General features: G+C 43.1%; 1 protein-coding gene across 5 annotated transcripts in view; it reads left to right on the top strand.

The window, feature by feature from the left end:
- LOC138958794 (cytohesin-1-like) overlaps nucleotides 1-21,003 on the top strand; it is an 81,374-nt gene that overhangs the window by 12,717 nt on the left and 47,654 nt on the right. The window contains exon 1 of one of the 5 annotated variants that reach the window (XM_070330087.1): nucleotides 9,543-10,410. The exons of the other annotated variants lie outside the window; for them this stretch is intronic. Coding sequence (XP_070186188.1) covers nucleotides 10,406-10,410 — 5 coding nt within the window. The 5' untranslated portion in view covers nucleotides 9,543-10,405. Of the gene's footprint in view, nucleotides 1-9,542; nucleotides 10,411-21,003 lie in introns of those variants that run through there. 5 annotated transcript variants of the gene reach the window in all.

Here is a 21,003-nt window from a genome sequence, read left to right as displayed (position 1 = left end):
TGGCTGTGCAAAAGGTGAAGCGATATCGCTCAACAGCGACAAGACACAACTTATGATCAGTGTCTTGCCGTTCTCTTACGGGTCGTACGGTGTAATGACCTTTGCGCTAATTAGCCCGATCTCTTGACTCTTGTTCCCGTCGCACACACGCGGTTGCTGCGATGTTAGGTTGATAACACACTCTTATTTTAAATATGTATGCCCACTGCGGTTGTTCATTGTCGGCAAAAGGTCATCAATCTTGAATGTCCTGTACTAGTTTTTTTTTTATTCAACGTTTGCGATAAATCTCTCTCTCTCATCTCTCTCTCTCTCTCTCTCTCTCTCTCTCTCTCTCTCTCTCTCTCTCTCTCTCTCTCTCTCTCTCTCCCCCCCTCCTCCCTCCCTTGCGTGGGATACACACTTTGTTTTGATACTTTTTCATGCAGACCCAATGTGTTTCTTTGACTGCAAGGTTGTAAGCCATTTTATTGCATTTTATATATCATGCAAAGCTCCCCCCCCCCCCCCCAGGGGGCCCCCACATGCAATCCGATGGAAACTTCATCTCTCATAAAATTGAAAACTTGTCATTGTGTTTGACCTGTATTTGCATGGGAGTAAGCCATACGAATTCAGTTTTTATGATCTTAGAAAGGTGATCCCTTTTACGATAAAAAAAAGAGTTTTCTACAATCTATAATCCCCCTCTGGGAGTACATCCTTCAAACAACAACAGCGGCATTTATCGCACTAACGAAAACATCAGACAAACAAGTCGCGTAAGGCGAAATTACTACATTTAGTCAAGCTGTGGAACTCACAGAATGAAACTGAACGTAGTCCGCCGCTAGTGCAAAAGGCAGTGAAAGTTAGTTAGTTAGTTAGTTAGCTATTGCTTTTCGGGTCCAGCGGACCATAATAGGCCAAAGGCAGTGAAAGTGACGAGCCTGTTTGGCGCGGTAGCGATTGCGCTGTGCTTCATAGCACGCTTTACTGTACCTCTCTTCGTTTTAACTTTCTGAGCGTGTTTTTAATCCAAACATATCATAGCTATATGTTTTTGGAATCAGGAACCGACAAGGAATAAGATGAAATAGTTTTTGAAACGATTTTGGAAATTTAATTTTGATCATAATTTTTAATTTTTTTAATTTTCAGAGCTTGTTTTTAATCCAAATTATCATATTTATATGTTTTTGGAATCAGAAAATGATGAAGAATAAGATGAACGTAAATTTGGATCGTTTTATAAATTTTTTTTTTTTTTTACAATTTTCAGATTTTTAATGACCAAAGTCATTAACTAATGTTTAAGCCACCAAACTGAAATGCAATAACGAAGTCCGGCCTTCGTCGAAGATTGCTTGGCCAAAATGTCAATCAATTTGATTGAAAAATGAGGGTGTGACAGTGCCCCCTCAACTTTTACAAAAAGCCGGATATGACGTCATCAAAGACATTTATCGCAAAAAAGAAAAAAACGTCCGGGGATATCATTCCCAGGAACTCTCATGTCAAATTTCATAAAGATCGGTCCAGTAGTTTAGTCTGAATCGCTCTACACACACACACACACACACACACACACACACACACACACACACACACACACACACACACACACACACACACACACACACATACACCACGACCCTCGTCTCGATTCCCCCTCTAAAACATTTAGTCAAAACTTGACTAAATGTAAAAAAAAGAATCAAATGTGTACGAGCAACAAGAACAAATTAGCGATACTTTTTCTGTTAATGCACACCAACAGGTGTGCTCTTTTTAGGCAAATATACGGATCTTGTTTATTACACTCTTTATTTACGACGTCCCGTTTATTTTCGGCCGTCATTGTGTTGCATGTGTTGCACACGTAAGTAGTGTTCTCGTGTTCACTCTTATTCAAGGAACGAATGCAGTCTTCGTGCAACTTTCATCTGTTTTGTGACGTACCCGGGAGCACGGAAGAGTAATGATACGCTCTATCAAAACCCAGCCTTTCGAGTGCACGTGAATCAGTTTGTCACACAATCTAATTTTGGTGTTTTATAAAATATTCTAAGAGATCTTTGAATAAGAAACTTGATTATGAAGTGTCCTCGATATTTTCCTCGTGTTCATAACGTCTGTCGTAATTCAGCTGCAAGGTCTTTCGCGAGGGTGCAGACATGCATTTTCCATTAGCAGAACCACAGCAATTTGCTCATTCACATGCACATTGGGACCGACTCGCTTGACAGTAAAGCCATATTGACAAGCTTGTTAAAGATGTTTTCCTCATTTTTTATCCCCCTGTGCTGTTTTGTGAAAGTTGGGTAGATGCCATGTTGAAAAATGTGCAGGGAACTTTGTGTGTGTGTGCGTGTGTGTGTGTGTGTACTACTACCCCTCCCGTGTATGCTCGATCGATTGTAATAGGCCTAGACGGGTTCTTGCTGTCTTATTATTTCTGTTGATGCCGTACTACTTTTTGTGCGGAAAGATTTCCAAAAAGGAACTGCAGGTTAACTGAAGTTCAGCACTTGATGGACACTGAGAAAATTAATTTGTCAGAAAAGAAAGCCAGGTAGGACGCACCTGGCGTCCTGTCTGGTAAAGGCGTTATAAGTGCATCTTTTCGTTTTGACGCTGTCGGAAAATGAACGGATTTTTTCTACTTTGTTTTTGTACCCACTGAAAATATATAGTAAACAGGAAGAAAATAACAGACCAAAAAGTGGAACCGTGCACCGTGCATTTTTTCTGTAAATCGTCTGAGCTAATTGCCGATTTACTATGAAATGTTTTTCTCCAAAAGAACTTCTGTCCAGACCATGTTAATGAAAATAAAGCTTTAGGCCGTAAGCGTGCGTTCATGCTTGCCGTCATTCGATTAAAATGTTGTTGATTGCTTATGCGAAAAATTGGTTATTCCTTGGTTGAACGGATACACACACGCCATCGTGTATTTCTCGTGACGTCATGCACTATCTCCGGCGTCACCGCTGCAATTTTAAACTTTTTCTCTGTTAGGTACCACTCCGCGCACATACATCATCCCGATTGCCATCAAAACCGAGTGGCGCACACCTGGTGGCACTTCTGCCGTTTGGTTTACCTGGATGGAGGGGGGAGGGGGGAGGGGGGGGGAGTACCATTTCCGCTCATGGTCTCTAACCTGCTGCGGGCACTGATTGGGTAAAGGGCATTGCTCTCTTTTGACTTTTCTTTTGCTGATGGATATTTATTTTGCTTGGTATATGGTTTATTGGGGGTGGTGAGGTCGATGCAAGGCCGATGTTTTTTCTCTCATTCTGCTTTTGCATTTCAAATGATTGTGAACAAGTAAAGTGAGTCCCCGTAACAAATTGGAAGAGTAAAAGAAGAAGAAACCAATTGAGTAACATATACAAAATAATTTTCTTATCAGGTGAGCAACCCAACCAGGCTACAATTAATTAGCCAACCAGCTACAGGTCATAACGTAATTAAAAGTAAATCACACAATGGCGGAGATTCACCTGCACGTGCATGCACTCACGTATCACCAACGCCATATGCACACATGCAGGAGATGCATATCACAATAAATATTGAACAAATTGCACAAATAATGGATAGATAGACACCCATTCTCTCCACCCCCGTCGACCCACACAGTTACCAGCAACGTAAACTTGCTCACAGACACCTGGAAAGAAAATCCGGGATAAGCATACACCCTCAACGATTCATGCTGGGAAACAGATATTCCTTCGTACCTGTTTTGTTCCAGAGAAATGAAGAGGTATAAGACAATGTACTTGACACTGGTTTTTTTTTTATATTTTTTTTAGGGGGTGAGGGGGGTAGTATACGGACATGAGATTTTTAACGTAAATTAATGATTTTTCGTGCGTGTCAAAGCACCAGCTGAAGAGTTGTATCTGTTTTGAGCTATGCTCAGTATAAGTAAAAATCCTAAACGAATGGGCATTTCAGAATTTCCTGTCTGAGTGGGGGTCTGGAGGTAGTCTCGTTGCTGCGCTGGCCGCCAGAATCCCATGCTTACCTTCCCACACCAATGTGATGTGCCTGTGTGGAATGAAAAGGAGGGAGTCTGTATTCTCACTTACCTGGAAGCATGATGCTGTAAGAAGGATTCTCCTGCAAAAGATCCGCCAGGTGTTGCAGAAAGATTTGGAGAAGGGATGGATGTGTGTATGGTTCCGTTTGTTTACACTGTCAGGCTGGGGTCGAGTTTAGAGAAGATTCTCTGCTGCATGTGTTGCGTGTTTTTTTTCTGCCGACGTGCTGTTTGTGTGAAGTTGGTTACCGAAGGAGGAGCAGGCCACAAGAAGTTGGCCTGATTTCTGTGACTTGTCTCGCACTTTTCGTTTTTTGTGTTTAGAACGATGACTTTGGTGGCTTCTCTCCTTTTCTTATTTTCAAGAAGTGCTGCGCACCCACCCCCCCCCCCCCCACCCCCCAAACCCAACCCAACACCCACTAATACACACACATTCGCGCACACGCACAAACACACAGGCGCGCATACACACTCATTCACATTCTGAGGCGAACACCCCCCCTCTCTCTCTCTTCTCTCTCTCTCTCTCTCTCTCTCTCTCTCTCTCTCTCTCTCTCTCTCTTTCTCTCTCTCTCTCTCTCTCTCTCTCTCCCACGCTCTAATCATTGTTCTCCCATCTCATCCCCGACCCTTAACTTTGCTTTATCATTCTTGAATAAAATCTCTCTCTCTGCCCCCCCCCCCCCCTCTCTCTCTCTCTCTACGTGTGCAATTACTTTCCCTCCCCTTAATCTTCTTGTTAATTATTGTGACATATGCAAGACCATGGTCGTTGGAACATTCTGAAACATGGCCATGATAATGTGTGTGTGCTACTGTTTCTCCATGGATGTGTTGTTGTTCGTGTGTTGTTGTTGTTGTTGTTGTTGACTTTTGTGTATCTATAATATGTATTGTATATATATTCTCAATGAATTCAAACGTGAAACATCTTCAAAATCTTGTTCTAAAATGAATAAATGAAGAAATCAAGAAACAATGCACAACAAGGAAGTTAGATACAAAAATTGCTCGCATGATGTGCCCTACGCAGAGTACGTGTGTATTAAGATAATTTTCAGGAAGAGGAAGCAATGATTCAGAATCAATTTTCCTAAGATTTATTCCAGCGCATGTAAATTTCTGTCGTCAGTCATGGTGATGATGCAAATAACGGTGATCTCCACAGCTGTTGCCCGGAACGATGGACAAGTTCAATAGAATATTAGGCAAGCGTTCCTTTTCTTGTGTCCTGTTTACTTCTGCATCCGTGAAGGAGAGTCGAACTTGTGACTCATTGCGAGTGATGCATTGCTTCTACATCCTAGATGCTACTGCTAGAGCGCAGCTTTTGGCTCCTCAATCAGAGGTGAACTCGGTATGAATGGAATCTAATATTTTACGCCCTCGCTGCTGTGAGCACCACGACATTTACAGAGTGTATTACTATTATGAAGTAGGTCACTGCGAAGCCAATGGATAGTTGTGTGTATGTATCACTGCAACTTTTAGATTGATCACGCTAAGTGTACGTGGAAACTAGTGGTACTTGCGGCACTGTACTCAGTGCATCTAATCGCCCAGTGACTCAACAGCATCATCATTTTCGTAGTAGGACTGCCCACAAGTTTCCTGACAGGACACAATAGTGAATCAAAAGTAACTTAGGCTACAGAAGCTTGGAATATATATTAGGATGAAAGGTTCTGCTGATGGAAGTCTCTCATTTGAAATTTGCCACTGTTGTTGTATCTGCGGTCATTGTTTATTTTGTTGAATATGTAATCGTGCAATGAAATATCAATTTAAGATTACATTTAGGTGGTACTGGTGAAATCCGGAGTTGGGAAGATGGGCGAATAACAAAATAAGAAAGGGGGTGGGGAGCTTGGTCTAACGTCACGAGGCTCGAATAAAAATAAACCAATTGTCATCATTGCGCCAGTTTGCGTCGAAGTGTTGTAGAATGTCACTGAACGGAACGAGAGGGCAGATGTAAACACTTATTATCGGTGCTGTTCATTCGGTTCCCGGTTGGTTTTAAATCGCCAGGGTTAAGCTAGACTTCTCTTCTCATTCTTTACGCTTTGATCATCTAACTGATCGTTCAATCGCCTTATTCCTATACCCTCCCACCACCACCACCTTATCTGTCTTTGGCCCTTGACATTTGGAACTTTAAATGCTGTCTGCTGTCTGTCTCCGCTACGAATTTAGAATCCCCAGGATTTTAGTAAACTGCAATTTGTGTGCTTCCTGTCTCAGGGTCTTTCGATCTTCTCTGTCTGTCTGTCTTTCTATGTAGCTTGATGTGTCTGTCAGTCTGTCTTTCGTTCTTGATCTCTTTCAGTTCTTGCCTCTTTTTGCCCCCCCCCCCCTTCCCCTCCCCTCTGTGGACCTGTGTGTCTTGCATTTTCCTCCTCTCGTCCTCTCTCTCACCCACTACTTTCTTGCCCTTGTACCCTTTCTATGACCAGCTCCATCTCTCTCTCTCTCTATACCTTCTAGTTCTCTTCCATATATCTTACTTTCTTGTCGTCACAGACTTTACTGTAGCCTGATACTGTGTTTACCATCTTTTACACACCTCCTCATTGCCCCCACCTCGCCCCCCCCCCCCCCCACCCCGTACCATCAATGCTCTGTTCGATTCCAGCAGCATTCTTGTGGTATCGTTTTGGCGACTCTCAGCGTCACTTATTGACAACGTCAAGGGGAGGGGATTGACAACGTCAAGGGGAGGGGATGCTATATTTGGCCAAGGACCAGCGAGAAATGGGAGGAACCGGAGGGATGGGTCGAAGTCGATAAGGTTTGATGGTTGGTTACGATTCCGTGCTGCTTGTTTAACACCGTTATCACTGTCCGCGCGGCTGGAGGGACTGAGGCATGTGTGGATGAAGAATTCTTGGACCATAGGAGTCGTGGTACATTCCCAGAGAGGACGCATTTTGGACCAGCCAAAAGGTTTTCACACTATGCAGTAAGACTGGTTGAGGTCATAGGCCAGGGGACAAGGGAACGTCAGGAGTGTCCTTTTGTTCGGAGTGTACTCTCATCAGTGTTGTTATTGTTTTTTTACGTTGCAAGTAGTGTTGTAGTATGTTTTTGCATTCCGAAAGCAACCCAATGTTTCCCTTCATCCTCGCCTCTCCCTATAATCTCGACAATAGTACATAGTAGGGTAAAAACCTTTTTAGTGCATATGGCACCAGGCGACATGACCAGGCGACAGGTCCGCTCTAATTTCGAATTTTCGAAAATCTGTTAAAATGAATGTATTATTATTATACCCCATGTGTCTACCGCCAATGCTGAATGCTGCACTGATTCTTAGATAAATGTCAGTTTTAGAAGCGGTCAATTTGGGGCACTTCCGGAAGATAATGGGGTCAGTGGACCATATAATTATGTAGGTCTACTCTGCTCCACCAATTCAAGGTACCCGATCGGTGAACTTCGATGTGATTATTCCCCTTCTATCTTGAAAAACGTTTTGGGTGTTATGCGTTGGATCTGATTTCCATGATTGCACTTTCATGTAAGTTATAGTGTTGGTATTATGCGGTGCTTTGATGTCATTTCTGCACTTCCATCTAAGTGCCATTTGGGGCATTATACGTTTGACCGTACTAATTGCTATGTGCAATGAGAAACTATGACTCAAAATCGATAGTGGCAAGACACGATGGACGACGGACGGTGACGGCGAGAAGTTACCACAACGTTTTCTTACTATCAGACATTACGTAATGGCAGAGTCTTTCAGTCGGATTCAGTTTGTCTTCCTGCTAACCGTCTAATGGGGTTTCCAGTTTGGCCACAAAGAATATTGAAAAATTCTGAATCTAATTCTAAGTCACCTGCTCAGTCTGTTTCAATGTCATTCGTAGGGAAACTTTTCTTGTAGAGTTTTTGTTTGTTTGTTGCTGAACTCCGTTAGCAACGTCGTCGGCCACTGCAGAGATTAACGTGCAGGTCAATAAGGAAGCAGTGATGGACACCTGCCAACAGAAGGTTGTCTATTTATAGCTGCGACTGACCACCTACCAGCACGAAGGGTGATGCTATAGTATACGCCACCACCACCGACCGCTCAAGCGCACAAACAACCCCCATGAGCGGCGCAGCAACAGCTCGCCAACAGCAAGCGGCGGCGACTTTTTCTCCTTCAACACAGAACGATCCCGCTAGCTGTTCGCTCGTGTGCTGCTTTTCTGTGGGTCTGCAGCATCAAGACTATGTTCAGTCTCAGTTCTGCATGCGTGAGACTGAATGAGCGGCTCAATGTGAGCGTGGTCCCGTGTGCTTTTTGAAGGAAGTGCGCTGCCATGTGTTGTTGAGTGAAAGATGGAAGCAAGTTTTTAGAGACTTTTCTAGAGCCTGCATGGCAAAGTGAAATCTGGAATTTGTGCAAAGAGGTCGAGCTTTTGCAAGCGCCGTTTCAGTGAAATTGGTCAAATAGCCAGCATGTATAGTTGCTATGCCATGGAGTAGTTTTGTTCTTTCCCTCCTTCCAACGATGAGGAGGAAGTTCGTTGTTGGAGGATAGTAGGGAAGTCACTGTACGCAGGAGGATAGTTACCACTACACAACACAGTGTGGTGTCAGTGCAAAGTTTCGTTTCCGCAGCTGGCAAGTGCTGTTTATTAGAACAATGTCAGTGAAAATGAAAGTTGTGTCACGTTTGCAGTATTTGAGGTCTGCGTTGGCCCTTTAGCCTTTGTTGTGCTTGCAACCTCACGCCCCGTCAAGTTGTGACGAGTGGATGATCCTGTAGTGCTCGGGGGCTAAGCCACTTATACCTACGGTTTTTTTGTTTTTTTACATACTGTACGCTGGTCACACACACCTATCCCTCCCTCTGTCTGTTGTCGTTTACTTGGGAGCCTGTATGCTTACTACCGGCTGGAAGATTACAGTTGTTTCCACTTTGCGTCCTTTTGCAGAATTGGGGTTCTCTGTCTTCGCGGATTTCACTTCAGTGTACTGTAATGCCGAATTATTATCATTATATGAAGTCTTATATCGCGCGCGTATCTCCAGACTCGGACTCAAGGCGCAGGGATCTATTTATGCCGTGTGAGGTGGATTTTTTTTTTACACAATACATCACGCATTCACATCGACCAGCAGATCGCAGCCATTTCGGCGCATATCCTACTTTTCACGGCCTATTATTCCAAGTCACACGGGTATTTTGGTGGACATTTTTTATCTATGCCTGTACAATTTTGCCAGGAAAGACCCTTTTGTCAATCATGGGATCTTTAACGTGCACACCCCAATGTAGTGTACACGAAGGGACCTCGGTTTTTCGTCTCATCCGAAAGACTAGCACTTGAACCCACCACCTAGGTTAGGAAAGGGGGGTAGAAAATTGCTAACGCCCTGACCCAGGGTCGAACTCGCAACCTCTCGCTTCCGAGCGCAAGTGCGTTACCACTCGGCCACCCAGTCCATTATTAGAACGCTCTTTTGAAATTTTGATTTTCCGTAGCCTTTTCTTTGGTACGTAGAGCTACAAATCTGTCGATGACTTCAGTGAACTAGTGAACAATACACAAAAAGTATTGTAAGGAAACGGACGTGGAAGTTTCATTTCCGTATTAATTGTCAGTATAATTAAAACACTGTCACTGTAAACTTCAGACAGAGTCTTGTGAGGAAACGCCGTGGAAGTTTCAGCTCCCGCGTAAGATTATTTTCAGCTGGCAAGCTAGACCATGAAAAAGACAGTGCAAGTGTCAGTCCGACTGGCGACAGTTGCATCGTGGAAACCTGGCAACAGCCGCTGATGTTGAGTCGTGCATTTGTCTCCGAGTTCTCGTCTCAGTTCTCTAGTATTGACGAGTGAAGAGAATTCCTTACTAATCTTCCCAGGTGCGTTACGGAGGGTGAAAGAACACACCTGAGTGCTAATTCACCCGAGCGCGGCGGAGGGAGTGAGGGAGAGGAAACTCAAGACTGGGATTACTTACTTACAGAGTGTCTCTTTTGTCATCCACAGTGCTGTGCGGTGTTGGTTCGTGTTGTTAGTGTCACAATGTAGTCACTGACACGTTATTGTAGCTTCCCTGTGTGGTAAACGCACCATCCAATTAGGAAGTGTTGGTGAAGTGTTTGTGTGTATTTTTTTCTGATTATTTGGTTCTCTTTCAAAATGAGAAGTGATCTAAAGTGTCAGTTTTAAAGTCATTGCGACAAAGTGAATACATTGCCAGGATTGGTACACAACTGCTGTATTCAGCATGGTGTTGATGTGATAGTGGAGTGTTTTGTTCTGCCACAGTGGAGTATAAGGCAGCTGAACTTTTTGTGAGTGTGTTTCCAACGAAATGCCCGCTTCATTTTACCAGGAATTATAGCAAAAAATGCTGACACAAGAAAATGAGGTATACACTCTTTGTCTGTCTGTCGTATCAGTGTCTCTCTCCATATGTCTGTCGGTCTGTCTCTCTCTGTCTCTGTCTCGTGTCTCTCTCTCTCTCTCTCTCTCTCTCTCTCTCTCTCTCTCTCTCTCTCTCTCTGTCTTTCTCTCTCCCCCTCTCTCTCTCTCTCCCTCTCTCTCTCTCTCTCTCTCTCTCTCTCTCTCTCTCTCGTGATGCCAGTTTATTCCTGCTAAGTTTTATAGAAACCCAAGTTTACACAAGTTTTCTATGCTTATGGCATCTGTGAATGAAGGTATTGTTCAAAAGTTGTCAGTTTATGTGTACAAAGCATTTCGGCTACGTAGTGTTGTTATGTCTTAGTTCATGTAAGCCTACGATATATTTTATTTGAAATGTAATGTCTTAGTTCGTGTATGATTTATTTCATTTGATTTGTGTGCAAATGTCATTATGTCATTGTATATATATTTGTCATCATTTTCACGAGTTTTCATTCACAAGCACCTGGGAAATAAATCTCATGTTCCCCGGGGAATAAATCCCCGGTTACCATAGTTGCAGGAAGCCCTATTACATGGATAATCAAAAGCAAACCCAATAGAAACGCTCGACTATTCTTCGGCTCTTTTCATTGGCGTTTCCCCAGACCTAAACAGACGACAAGACACTGCTTTGCAAAGTTCCAAAAACCAACTGGCAAACTGGCAAAAGTAAACAAAAAACCAAAACTACTTCAATAAATTCGTCACAAACAAATGAAACCTACAAATTCACGGAGTGCGTGTATCTGTGTTTCGATACACAGACGTTCGGAGAAACACGAACGTCAAGTTCAAGTAAAACGACACCTGACACACACATTTTGACCCGTGCACAAGACGTTGTATCGATAAACGAAGCACAAGTAAGAAACAATAATAAAAGCAAAGAAAATAGCAACTTAATATTTACAACAGAAAGCCGAGGGGGTGGAATACCGAGATGAACCTACAGAAATGTGCATCCTCAAACCTGACATATTCATCCCAACTCATTTAATGAACTCAAAAACACAGAAAGTTGCATTCACACGCCATCTTTGATTGCCAGTGGTTATCAAACCGGGACCCGTGTGGTTATCCGCACGGTACCCGTGTTTCAAAGCATGGCTCCCTGGGTTGATTGTGCACTTGTTTTCTCACTACCAAAATGATGACAAAAACGATGTTTGATGAGAGAAGAGAGAGAGAATAGAGAGAGAGATTGGATTGGATTGGATTGGATTGTTTACTCATTTAGGCCATAGCCCCTTTATTAGGGGGGTGAACATTATAAGATGTTTGATGGGTTGTTGACAGACCAGCTTTTTTGTCGGTCCTCGGGGGGGGGGGGGGGGGGCATATCGACTTTTGTCAATAAATATGAAACAAAAGACGATATGCTCCCCCTCGGACAGACAAAAAAGCTGGTCTGTCAACAACCCATCAAACATCTTACAGGGGCTCACATCAATGAGAGATGGCATAGGACAAATGTCCTAGACAATGCAAAAGCGATAGGACATTTGTCCCGAACAAAACAAAAATGACTAGGACCTTTTTTTTCTCGCAACAAAACGTACACTGATGTAGTCAAGTGGCGTATCCAGTCTTTTTGTGTAATTATCTCCTGCCCGACTCAGTTGCCTCCCCTGTCTATTATCTTCCCCTGACCCAAGTTGTGTCTCCCGCTAGGAGTATTGTGTGTTTACTATCGTAGGGAAGACTCTTGACCGGATTCCTTTCTAACCTCTTATCCCAGATTTAGGTGGTCGTTATGTAATGTGCCGCCAGACTGTCTGGGTATCGTTGGACGGCGTTTTGTCAAGTGGGTGTCATTTCTTTTGACAGGGTGGCTTGGAGGTTTTAGTCTCTTACCCCTCTCCCCCTTCTTTGTAACTGGTTGTAATATAATGAGCCTTATCCGGTGTGCGTAATATTTCCTGTGCTTGACACCGACCCGGCTTCATGCCTTGGTAACGATCCCTTTCATTGGGCAGGCAATCTTAAGTAGAACGCCCCCCGTTGTCTGACACCGGGTATCTTTCCTATTGGCTATTGGGAATCGGAGTTGACCAGCCTTTAAAAGACTGAGTATTTAGGCTAGAGGAGAGAACGCGATTTGTGATATACTGAGCTGTGTGCTGCTCGATTGTGTCGGTTGACGTGAACGGTCGAAGTGCTGACCAAATTTGTCGCGAAGTTGGAATCAGTCGACTTATGTGGTGTTAGATTCCGATACCTGTGCTCTTGTGTTTACGTTTCTTCCTAAGTGTGCTCATCGAGGAGAATCTTGCCTTCTTCTTTACACTGCTTTCTGGTTTACACTAGAAATTCTGGTCTTACATATATATATTGTTTCTGGTTTGCACCAGAAATTCTGGTCTTATATATATACATATTGTTTCTGGTTTACACCAGAAATTCTGGTCTTATATATACATATTGTTTCTGGTTTACACCAGAAATTCTGGTCTTATATATACATATTGTTTCTGGTTTACACTGGTGTAAACCAGAAACAATATGTATATATAAGACCAGAATTTCTGGTGTAAACCAGAAACAATATGTATATATATAAGACCAGAATTTCTGGTGCAAACCATAAACAATATATATATATGTAAGACCAGAATTTCTGGTGTAAACCAGAAAGCAGTGTAAAGAAGAAGGCAAGATTCTCCTCGATGAGCACACTTAGAAGAAACGTAAACACAAGAGCACAGGTATCGGAATCTAACACCACAAGTCGACTGATTACAACTTCGCGACAAATTTGGTCAGCACTTCGACCGTTCACGTCAACCGACACAATCGAGCAGCACACAGCTCAGTATATCACAAATCGCGTTCTCTCCTCTAGCCTAAATACTCAGTCTTTTAAAGGCTGGTCAACTCCGATTCCCAATAGCCAATAGGAAAGATACCCGGTGTCAGACAACGGGGGGCGTTCTACTTAAGATTGCCTGCCCAATGAAAGGGATCGTTACCGAGGCATGAAGCCGTGTCGGTCGGGTGTCAAGCACCGGAAATATTACGCACACCGGATAAGGCTCATTAGATTACAACCAGTTACAAAGAAGGGGGAGAGGGGTAAGAGACTAAAACCTCCAAGCCACCCTGTCAAAAGAAATGACACCCACTTGACAAAACGCCGTCCAACGATACCCAGACAGTCTGGCGGCACATTACATAACGACCACCTAAATCTGGGATAAGAGGTTAGAAAGGAATCCGGTCAAGAGTCTTCCCTACGATAGTAAACACACAATACTCCTAGCGGGAGACACAACTTGGGTCAGGGGAAGATAATAGACAGGGGAGGCAACTGAGTCGGGCAGGAGATAATTACACAAAAAGACTGGATACGCCACTTGACTACACTAACAGCATGGTTTTGTCTGCTTGGAGAGACACATCGTAGCAAATCAAACAACTGTAAATTGGAAAGTACTGACAATGTCCGGATCAAATGAAAGCATAATCGGACAATGACCACTTTGTGACAAAAACAATAGGACATATGTCCTCTTGCATGAAAAATGTATAGGACATTTGGAAAAAAATATCCGTGTATGTCCGATGTCCGACGTGGATGTGAGCCCCTGATCTTATAATGTTCACCCCCCTAATAAAGGGGCTATGGCCTAAATGAGTAAACAATCCAATCCAATCCAATCCAATCTCTCTCTCTATTCTCTCTCTCTTCTCTCTCTCTTCCTCTAATTATTATGTAAGAGAGAGATTAGGATGAGGGTGAGATCGAGAGAGTTCCTGTCAATCTCTTTTTGTTAGAATGATAATTAAACCTTTTCTTTATATATGCTATGCACGCATTTTTTCTGCCATGCATAATCAAATTGAAACGCTCCACCTTCATGATTACTGGCCGTGCCAAAGGCGTAAAAATGTACCTGCGGCGTGAGGCATCATTGATGTCTGCATCTGTGTGGGTTCTTGCTTCAGACGTGTGGGGGTCATGATTAAATGCGCACACAGACACTGGCAGGCAGACGTAGACCTTTTTGGCATCGGAGCAGCTCTCGCGAGACATGCTCTCTATTATGCTTCAAAACTGAGTCGCGAGAACTACGATCTTCGGCCTTCGCAGCTCTCTCTACAAGAAAGCCGTACCGATTGCTTTGCTATGGTTTGAAGTTTGCGAGAGCTTTTTAAGCGCTTAGAATACCGATAGGGTCTATTGCCAGATTAACAGATAGACAGACAGGGACACACACACACACACACACACACACACACACACACACACACACACACACACACACACACACACACACACACACACACACACACTCACACACACTCACACACACACACGTTCGCACACAGACACACATACATAGATGTATAAATAGACACAGACTCTCTCTCTCTCTCTCTCTCTCTCTCTCTCTCTCTCTCTCTCTCTCTCTCTCTCTCTCTCTCTCTCTCTCTGACATGCACACACATCTTATGTAATGCACACACATCTGATGAAAATGAAATGCACACGTTTGTCTGCCTGTTAGTCTTCCTCACTACCCTCCTCTTAACACCCCACCCTTACCACCCCTCCCCCAATCTAAACACCCTTATCAGCTTGCTAAATTCGCCGTTGATGCAAGAAATGATCGATGATATTTTTGTCTTATTTCTTGTGGAGTGATCCTGATGAGGTCGCCTTTGCTGTGGCAAATTGCTTTCCTAAAATTTTTGTGAAATGATCGATTGCGACGAATGTGTGTGTGTGTGTGTGTGTGTGTGTGTGTGTGTGTGTGTGTGTCTGTCTGTCTGTCTGTCTGTCTGTCTGTCTGTCTGTCTGTCTGTCTGTCTGTCTGTCTGTCTGTCTGTCTGTCTGTCTGTCTGTCTGTCTGTGTTCTTTCTGTTGTTACTTACCACCAGTTTGTGAAATGATCGATTGCGACGAATATGTGTGTGTTTGTGTGTGTGTGTGTGTGTGTGTGTGTGTGTGTGTGTGTGTGTCTGTGTGTCTGTCTGTCTGTCTGTCTGTCTGTCTGTCTGTCTCTGTCTGTGTCTGTCTGTGTGTGTCTGTCTGTGTCTGTCTGTCTGTGTTCTTTCTGTTGTTACTTACCACAAGCGGGATAGACTTTCAGTTTTCTTTATACCTTTCTTGTGTGTGTGTTTTTAAAATTCATAAATTGTTCGTATTAGGTCTTCTTTATATTTTCTCCTTTAGATATAATTAGGTGTTTCGATATTAAACTGATGCTATAAAACAAATAAGGCGCTAGCGGCGGTTTAGGCGCAGGGGTCGAATAGGAGTAAAATAGATATGCCTTGTAAAGCCAAGACATCTACTGCATCTCGTTTCGAATATTTGAGCTTCATTAGAGTGCAAAGGGAAGACAATACATTATACATGTCTATGACTATGATAAAATGTTTGCTGGCTCATTGTCAGATTCCTATGGTGCTTGAGTCAGCGTTCATTTATCTGTATTCCGTGCTTTGGATTACGAGCACAGGTGGGTCGACCCTTCATCGTCCCGCCAGGCGCCTTGGCACAAGATCTGGGAATCAGACAAGATACATTTCTTGGATACTTCAAGGTGATAGAATTCTCTTAGACTGCCATTGGATTCCAGACAGCCAAAGGGCTGTTCTAATAGTAAGTGGGTATGTGCTCAGTCGGCTCCGCTATGTAGAGAATTCGCTACCACTAGTTTTCTCAAAATCTTTTTTATTCTTATTTTTCTCATTTGAGAAAAAGATGGATCCGCTTCGTTCTGTATGTCGAATCTTGGTAACGAGCTAGCTACTGCTGATTTTCTCACGAGTTTTGTCTGCTTCTCCTTCTTTATCGTCGTCTTCTTCATCTCCTCCTGCCCTCTCTTCCTGGCAATGTCATTAAAGTAATTGATGAATCAGCTTATTTCTTTGTTTCGAATCCGGGGCGTAGCCCTAAAAAAAAAAAAAAATGGATCAACCGAGTTCTACTTTCCGAAAAGCTCAGACGAAATCCAAGACGACTTCAAGGAGAGCAAAAAGGGTACGCTTGTATTTCTGGAATCAGGGCAAGACAAAATCTAAGGCTTTTTGTGTGGATACAGACTAGATACTTATAGTTAGTCGCACAGTACTGTGGTGCGCACACAGCGCGACTTGCAAACAATGCGCGCTAATCAGTCACGCACGTGCGCGTCGTGTCTCGTGCCAGGTGGTTCTCGTCGGAAGATTCCTCTCCATCATCTCCCCTTTCACAGCAGTGCTCTACCTGCTGGCATAGGTACATGCACCTCTGACAGAGACTGTGGAGTACACATATCCACAGTCCCTGATTCCAGAGCTTCTGAACAGTTTTCGCGCCAGGTGTTTTGTAAAGTGGTATTGACCAAACAACAAGAGTAGACTAGTATCGAACACAAATCGGTCAGTTCGTCACGGCAGTCTGTTAAACTAAGTTTTTATCGCGACGTAGTAGCTTTATTTTTAAATGATTTTTTTCCCTTCTCAAATGCAATCAAAACCTTAGAGGCTGACGATTTTTTTTTTTTTTTCTGTTTGTTTGTATTTTCACCAAAGCCCCCACAAAAGGGTAAAATGTCAGATATTACCGTCCAGTTCGCATCATCTATAAAACTCAAGCAGGCCCAAGACACCCGGAGCTTAAAAAAGTAGCAGCTACGGCGTCTCTAGAGTTGCGGACACTCTTGTGAAATCAGACACGGAACATTATTCGAACTATGTGCTCCTTATATTATCTTCTGTTCGTGTATTCCAGGTCGCACGGAATCTTTTCTCTAGTATAAGGTCATGTTGTGATCATCCTTCCATACCAAACGGAACTTGTTCTCTAGAGCCCCTGGCATAATCATCTCTAAGTACGTGTATTACATATCAGTTTGTCTCATGGAATAGCGTCTACCAGCATCATGCGAAGGTTGGATGAGTGGATTACAAGTACACAGAGTGTAGAAGAATACGAAGAGGAGGACAGAGACCCTGTCTGTCACAGGAGATGAGAGGACAAGAGACGCTCAATTAAGACACTGCCGAAGAAGGAATACTTGACTGCCTTGTTGAAGGAGTTCGTTGACTCTCGAATTCATGGCCGTCTGTCCTTTCTTCTTATCCTAAGTAGACCTGTTCCTTTTAGTCAAGGAGGGGTACGATGGAGCTTCGGGACATCATTGCTTGTCTTTCTTCTTCTCTTCTCGTTGACTGAATTCACAAACCAGCTTTGACCTAAGTCTGTAGCACTGCGCTCTCAGTTCTCGGTTAATTGGTGCTATTCAGTCAGTACTGTGAATTTTTTTTCTCATTTCGGTGGAGCAGCCGAGCTATTTTCCAATGGGGAAAAGATTGGGGAAACTTACCGAAAACTAATGAAACTTTCATGGCTATTTCTGCACATTTGCCTTCAAGAAATAAATCCTAGTAACCTCCCTGGAACTAAAGCATGATTATAATATATATACATGCATCTGTTGTGGCAAGCAGAACAAAACCACTGTCTCCTCAAATAACCGGTGTTGGGCACCTGTACCTGCCGCATGAAAAAAACCAACCTCCTCCCTAGTTCCTTCCTGCTGTCTCCCAGCATCCCCTCCCACTGAACCTGCGTTTTACCTTGCAGCAGGTATAGAGGGAGGATCAAAGAGTTTGGAACACCTTGCCGCTTAAATATACACCTTGAGAAAGAAAGGTCAAGCGGAGGGGAATGGAGATGAGACGGTTGAAAGTGGTTGAAATGTAGGTTGGAAAAACGTCGAATCAGCTGGAAAGTGTCTTCTTGTGTTTTGCTCTGTCTGGAAAATGTTGCCAGCTGGATAACTTTATTCAGTTTTTCTTCGCCACACATGCAAGTCCACGCTCTCGCGTGCGCTTATAGACACAAAACACACGAGTACAAAGGCGTGTTCGCTACGCGTGCAAACTACATGTATTATTCTATCTATCTGTTCAGTGTGGTTGTCTTGCTGTCTCACCGTTACCCGGTACCAGAGTGTTTTTTTCTTTCTCTTTAGTTCTTTTTCTTACCCCCCCACTCCCTTGAATGATGGTCCGTAAGCTTCTGCTCGTTGGGACAGCAATTTCTTGACCTGACAGTAATTGCATTCTGACAGTGAAGACTTCAGCATAACAAATGGACAAGACGCAGAACAGGTGAAGGTCGTTTCACGACATCGATCAATTCCCAAAGAGCAATGATGAGCAGTTAACTCATGATTGTGTGTGTGACAGCAAAGAAGATGTTCTGACAGATTGCCATTTTCCCATACGTCTCTTTCATAGTTTTAGCTGTTGAGCAATCGGCAGTCAATATTCTGCTTAAATTGTCATACAGTCAATCAATCAATCAATATGAGGCTTATATCGCGTGTATCGTGGGTACAGTTCTAAGCGCAGGGATTTTGTTTAAAAAAAAATGTTTAATGCAATTTATATCGCGCACATATTCAAGGCGCAGGGATTTATTTATGTCGTGGGAGATGGAATTTTTTTACACAATACATCACGCATTCACATCGGCCAGCAGATCGCAGCCATTTTGGCGCATATCCTACTTTTCACGGCCAATTATTCCAAGTCACACGGGTATTTTGGTGGACATTTTTATCTATGCCTATACAATTTTGCCAGGAAAGACCCCTTTGTCAATCGTGGGATCTTTAACGTGCACACCCCAATGTAGTGTACACGAAGGGACCTCGGTTTTTCGTCTCATCCGAAAGACTAGCATTTGAACACACCACCTAGGTTAGGAAAGGGGGGAGAAAATTGCTAACGCCCTGACCCAGGGTCGAACTCGCAAATCTCTCGCTTCCGAGCGCAAGTGCGTTACCACCCGGCCATACTGTCTGGGAGCCCGGTTGCTATTGATTCTAATTACGGTGTTATGACAATACGTTTTAGTATAGTAAGCGGTATTATACTAAAGCGGTATGTCAGTTTGCCCATTTTTCCAGTTTTCTCTTTCATAATCATACTCTTAGCTGTCGTGCAGTCTTCTTCTTCTTCTTCTGCGTTCGTGGGCTGAAACTCCCACGTACACTCGTGGGTTTTTTGCACGAGTGGAATTTTACGTGTATGACCGTTTTTTACCCCGCCATTTAGGCAGCCATACGCCGTTTTCGGAGGAAGCATGCTGGGTATTTTCGTGTTTCTATAACCCACCGAACTCTGACATGGATTACAGGATCTTTTTCGTGCGCACTTGGTCTTGTGCTTGCGTGTACACACGGGGGTGTTCGGACACCGAGGAGAGTCTGCACACAAAGTTGACTCTGAGAAATAAATCTCTCGCCGAACGTGGGGACGAACTCACGCTGACAGCGGCCAACTGGATACAAATCCAGCGCGCTACCGACTGAGCTACATCCCCGCCCTTGTCGTGCAGTCATCATTCAGGATCCTGTTTTTAAAAAAACCAAAAAAACCTATTTGGGATACATTGGTATTCTCATGATTTTGTGACAATATTTTTAAGTTGAGTTAGCAGTAGTATTGACACACTTTCTCTCGAAGTAGTTAAGTGGAAGTGACGCCACACAATGCATTTTGAGATTCATTCAGTGTGACGACAAACCTGACACGGGGCTATATATATATTGGGAGATTGTCTATTGTGATAGCATCAACTAAACTAACTATAGTAGTAGTTCTTTGCGTCCCCACATGCCTCTTAAAACCCTTTAGACATCAACTAATATAAGATTAGGATCAGTCAAGATTCTGCTTTTTCTGCACAATCCAGGAGTCATTGTTATTCTCATCTTCTTGTGACAATAATTGTCAGTTGAGTTACCGGTATTACTGGTAGGTTTATCAGAACACTTTAAAATGTTTTCAGTCACCAATTCCCAGACAGGGTTTTCCCTTCCCTATAAGAAATTTTGCAATAGTTATAAGTTTTCCTTCAGGAAGTGACAGCCCCTTTCTCGTGTGAAATAGATGCAGATTGTATTCTCGAACCATGACTAATAACTTGTTCTTGTTCTTGAGATGATAGCTGCACGTAGATTTGTTGGGATGTTTGACAATTTCGTCCACACTTTCTGCTCAATTTCTCATCTCACTACGTCGCTGAAATTTATGAAAAATTGCAGAGTCGAGGTATGAGTTTTATAGATGAATTACCGTCACTGCATTATTATGGTTACATGAGTCTGTGGCGTTAGATGGCTCAGAGAGGTTTTTTCCTTGTGATGAGCTGATGTATGAATCTAGATCTATGATAGATGAATGAGTGGGGCATTACATTATGAAGTTTATATTCCGTGCGTCTACTATACTATATACACACTTGGCTCAATAACATAGATCATGTTATAATCTTATGTATATTGTGATTTATAATCGTCACTGCAAAAAAATGTGTTTCTATGCGTTTGATCATATCATTCAAGTTTTGAATTTAATTGCAATTATAAGCATTGAAAAATGGCCCGAAAATGGTTCGTGTTGAAAGTTATACACGCACTATTCTTGTTGAAAGTTATTTGACTTACTATACTGTCTTGATGAAAGGTGTAGACTTACTATTCTGGCGTCAAATTATGCAAGCGTTTAGAGATGGTAGTAATATTTTGTTTGTTTGTAATGCTGGAATCCG

The sequence above is a fragment of the Littorina saxatilis genome, linkage group LG2, assembly GCF_037325665.1.
Source record: "Littorina saxatilis isolate snail1 linkage group LG2, US_GU_Lsax_2.0, whole genome shotgun sequence".
Classification (NCBI taxonomy): domain Eukaryota; kingdom Metazoa; phylum Mollusca; class Gastropoda; order Littorinimorpha; family Littorinidae; genus Littorina; species Littorina saxatilis.
Note: the sequence above shows the minus strand (reverse complement) of the source record. Positions and strands in the feature narration are given on the sequence as shown.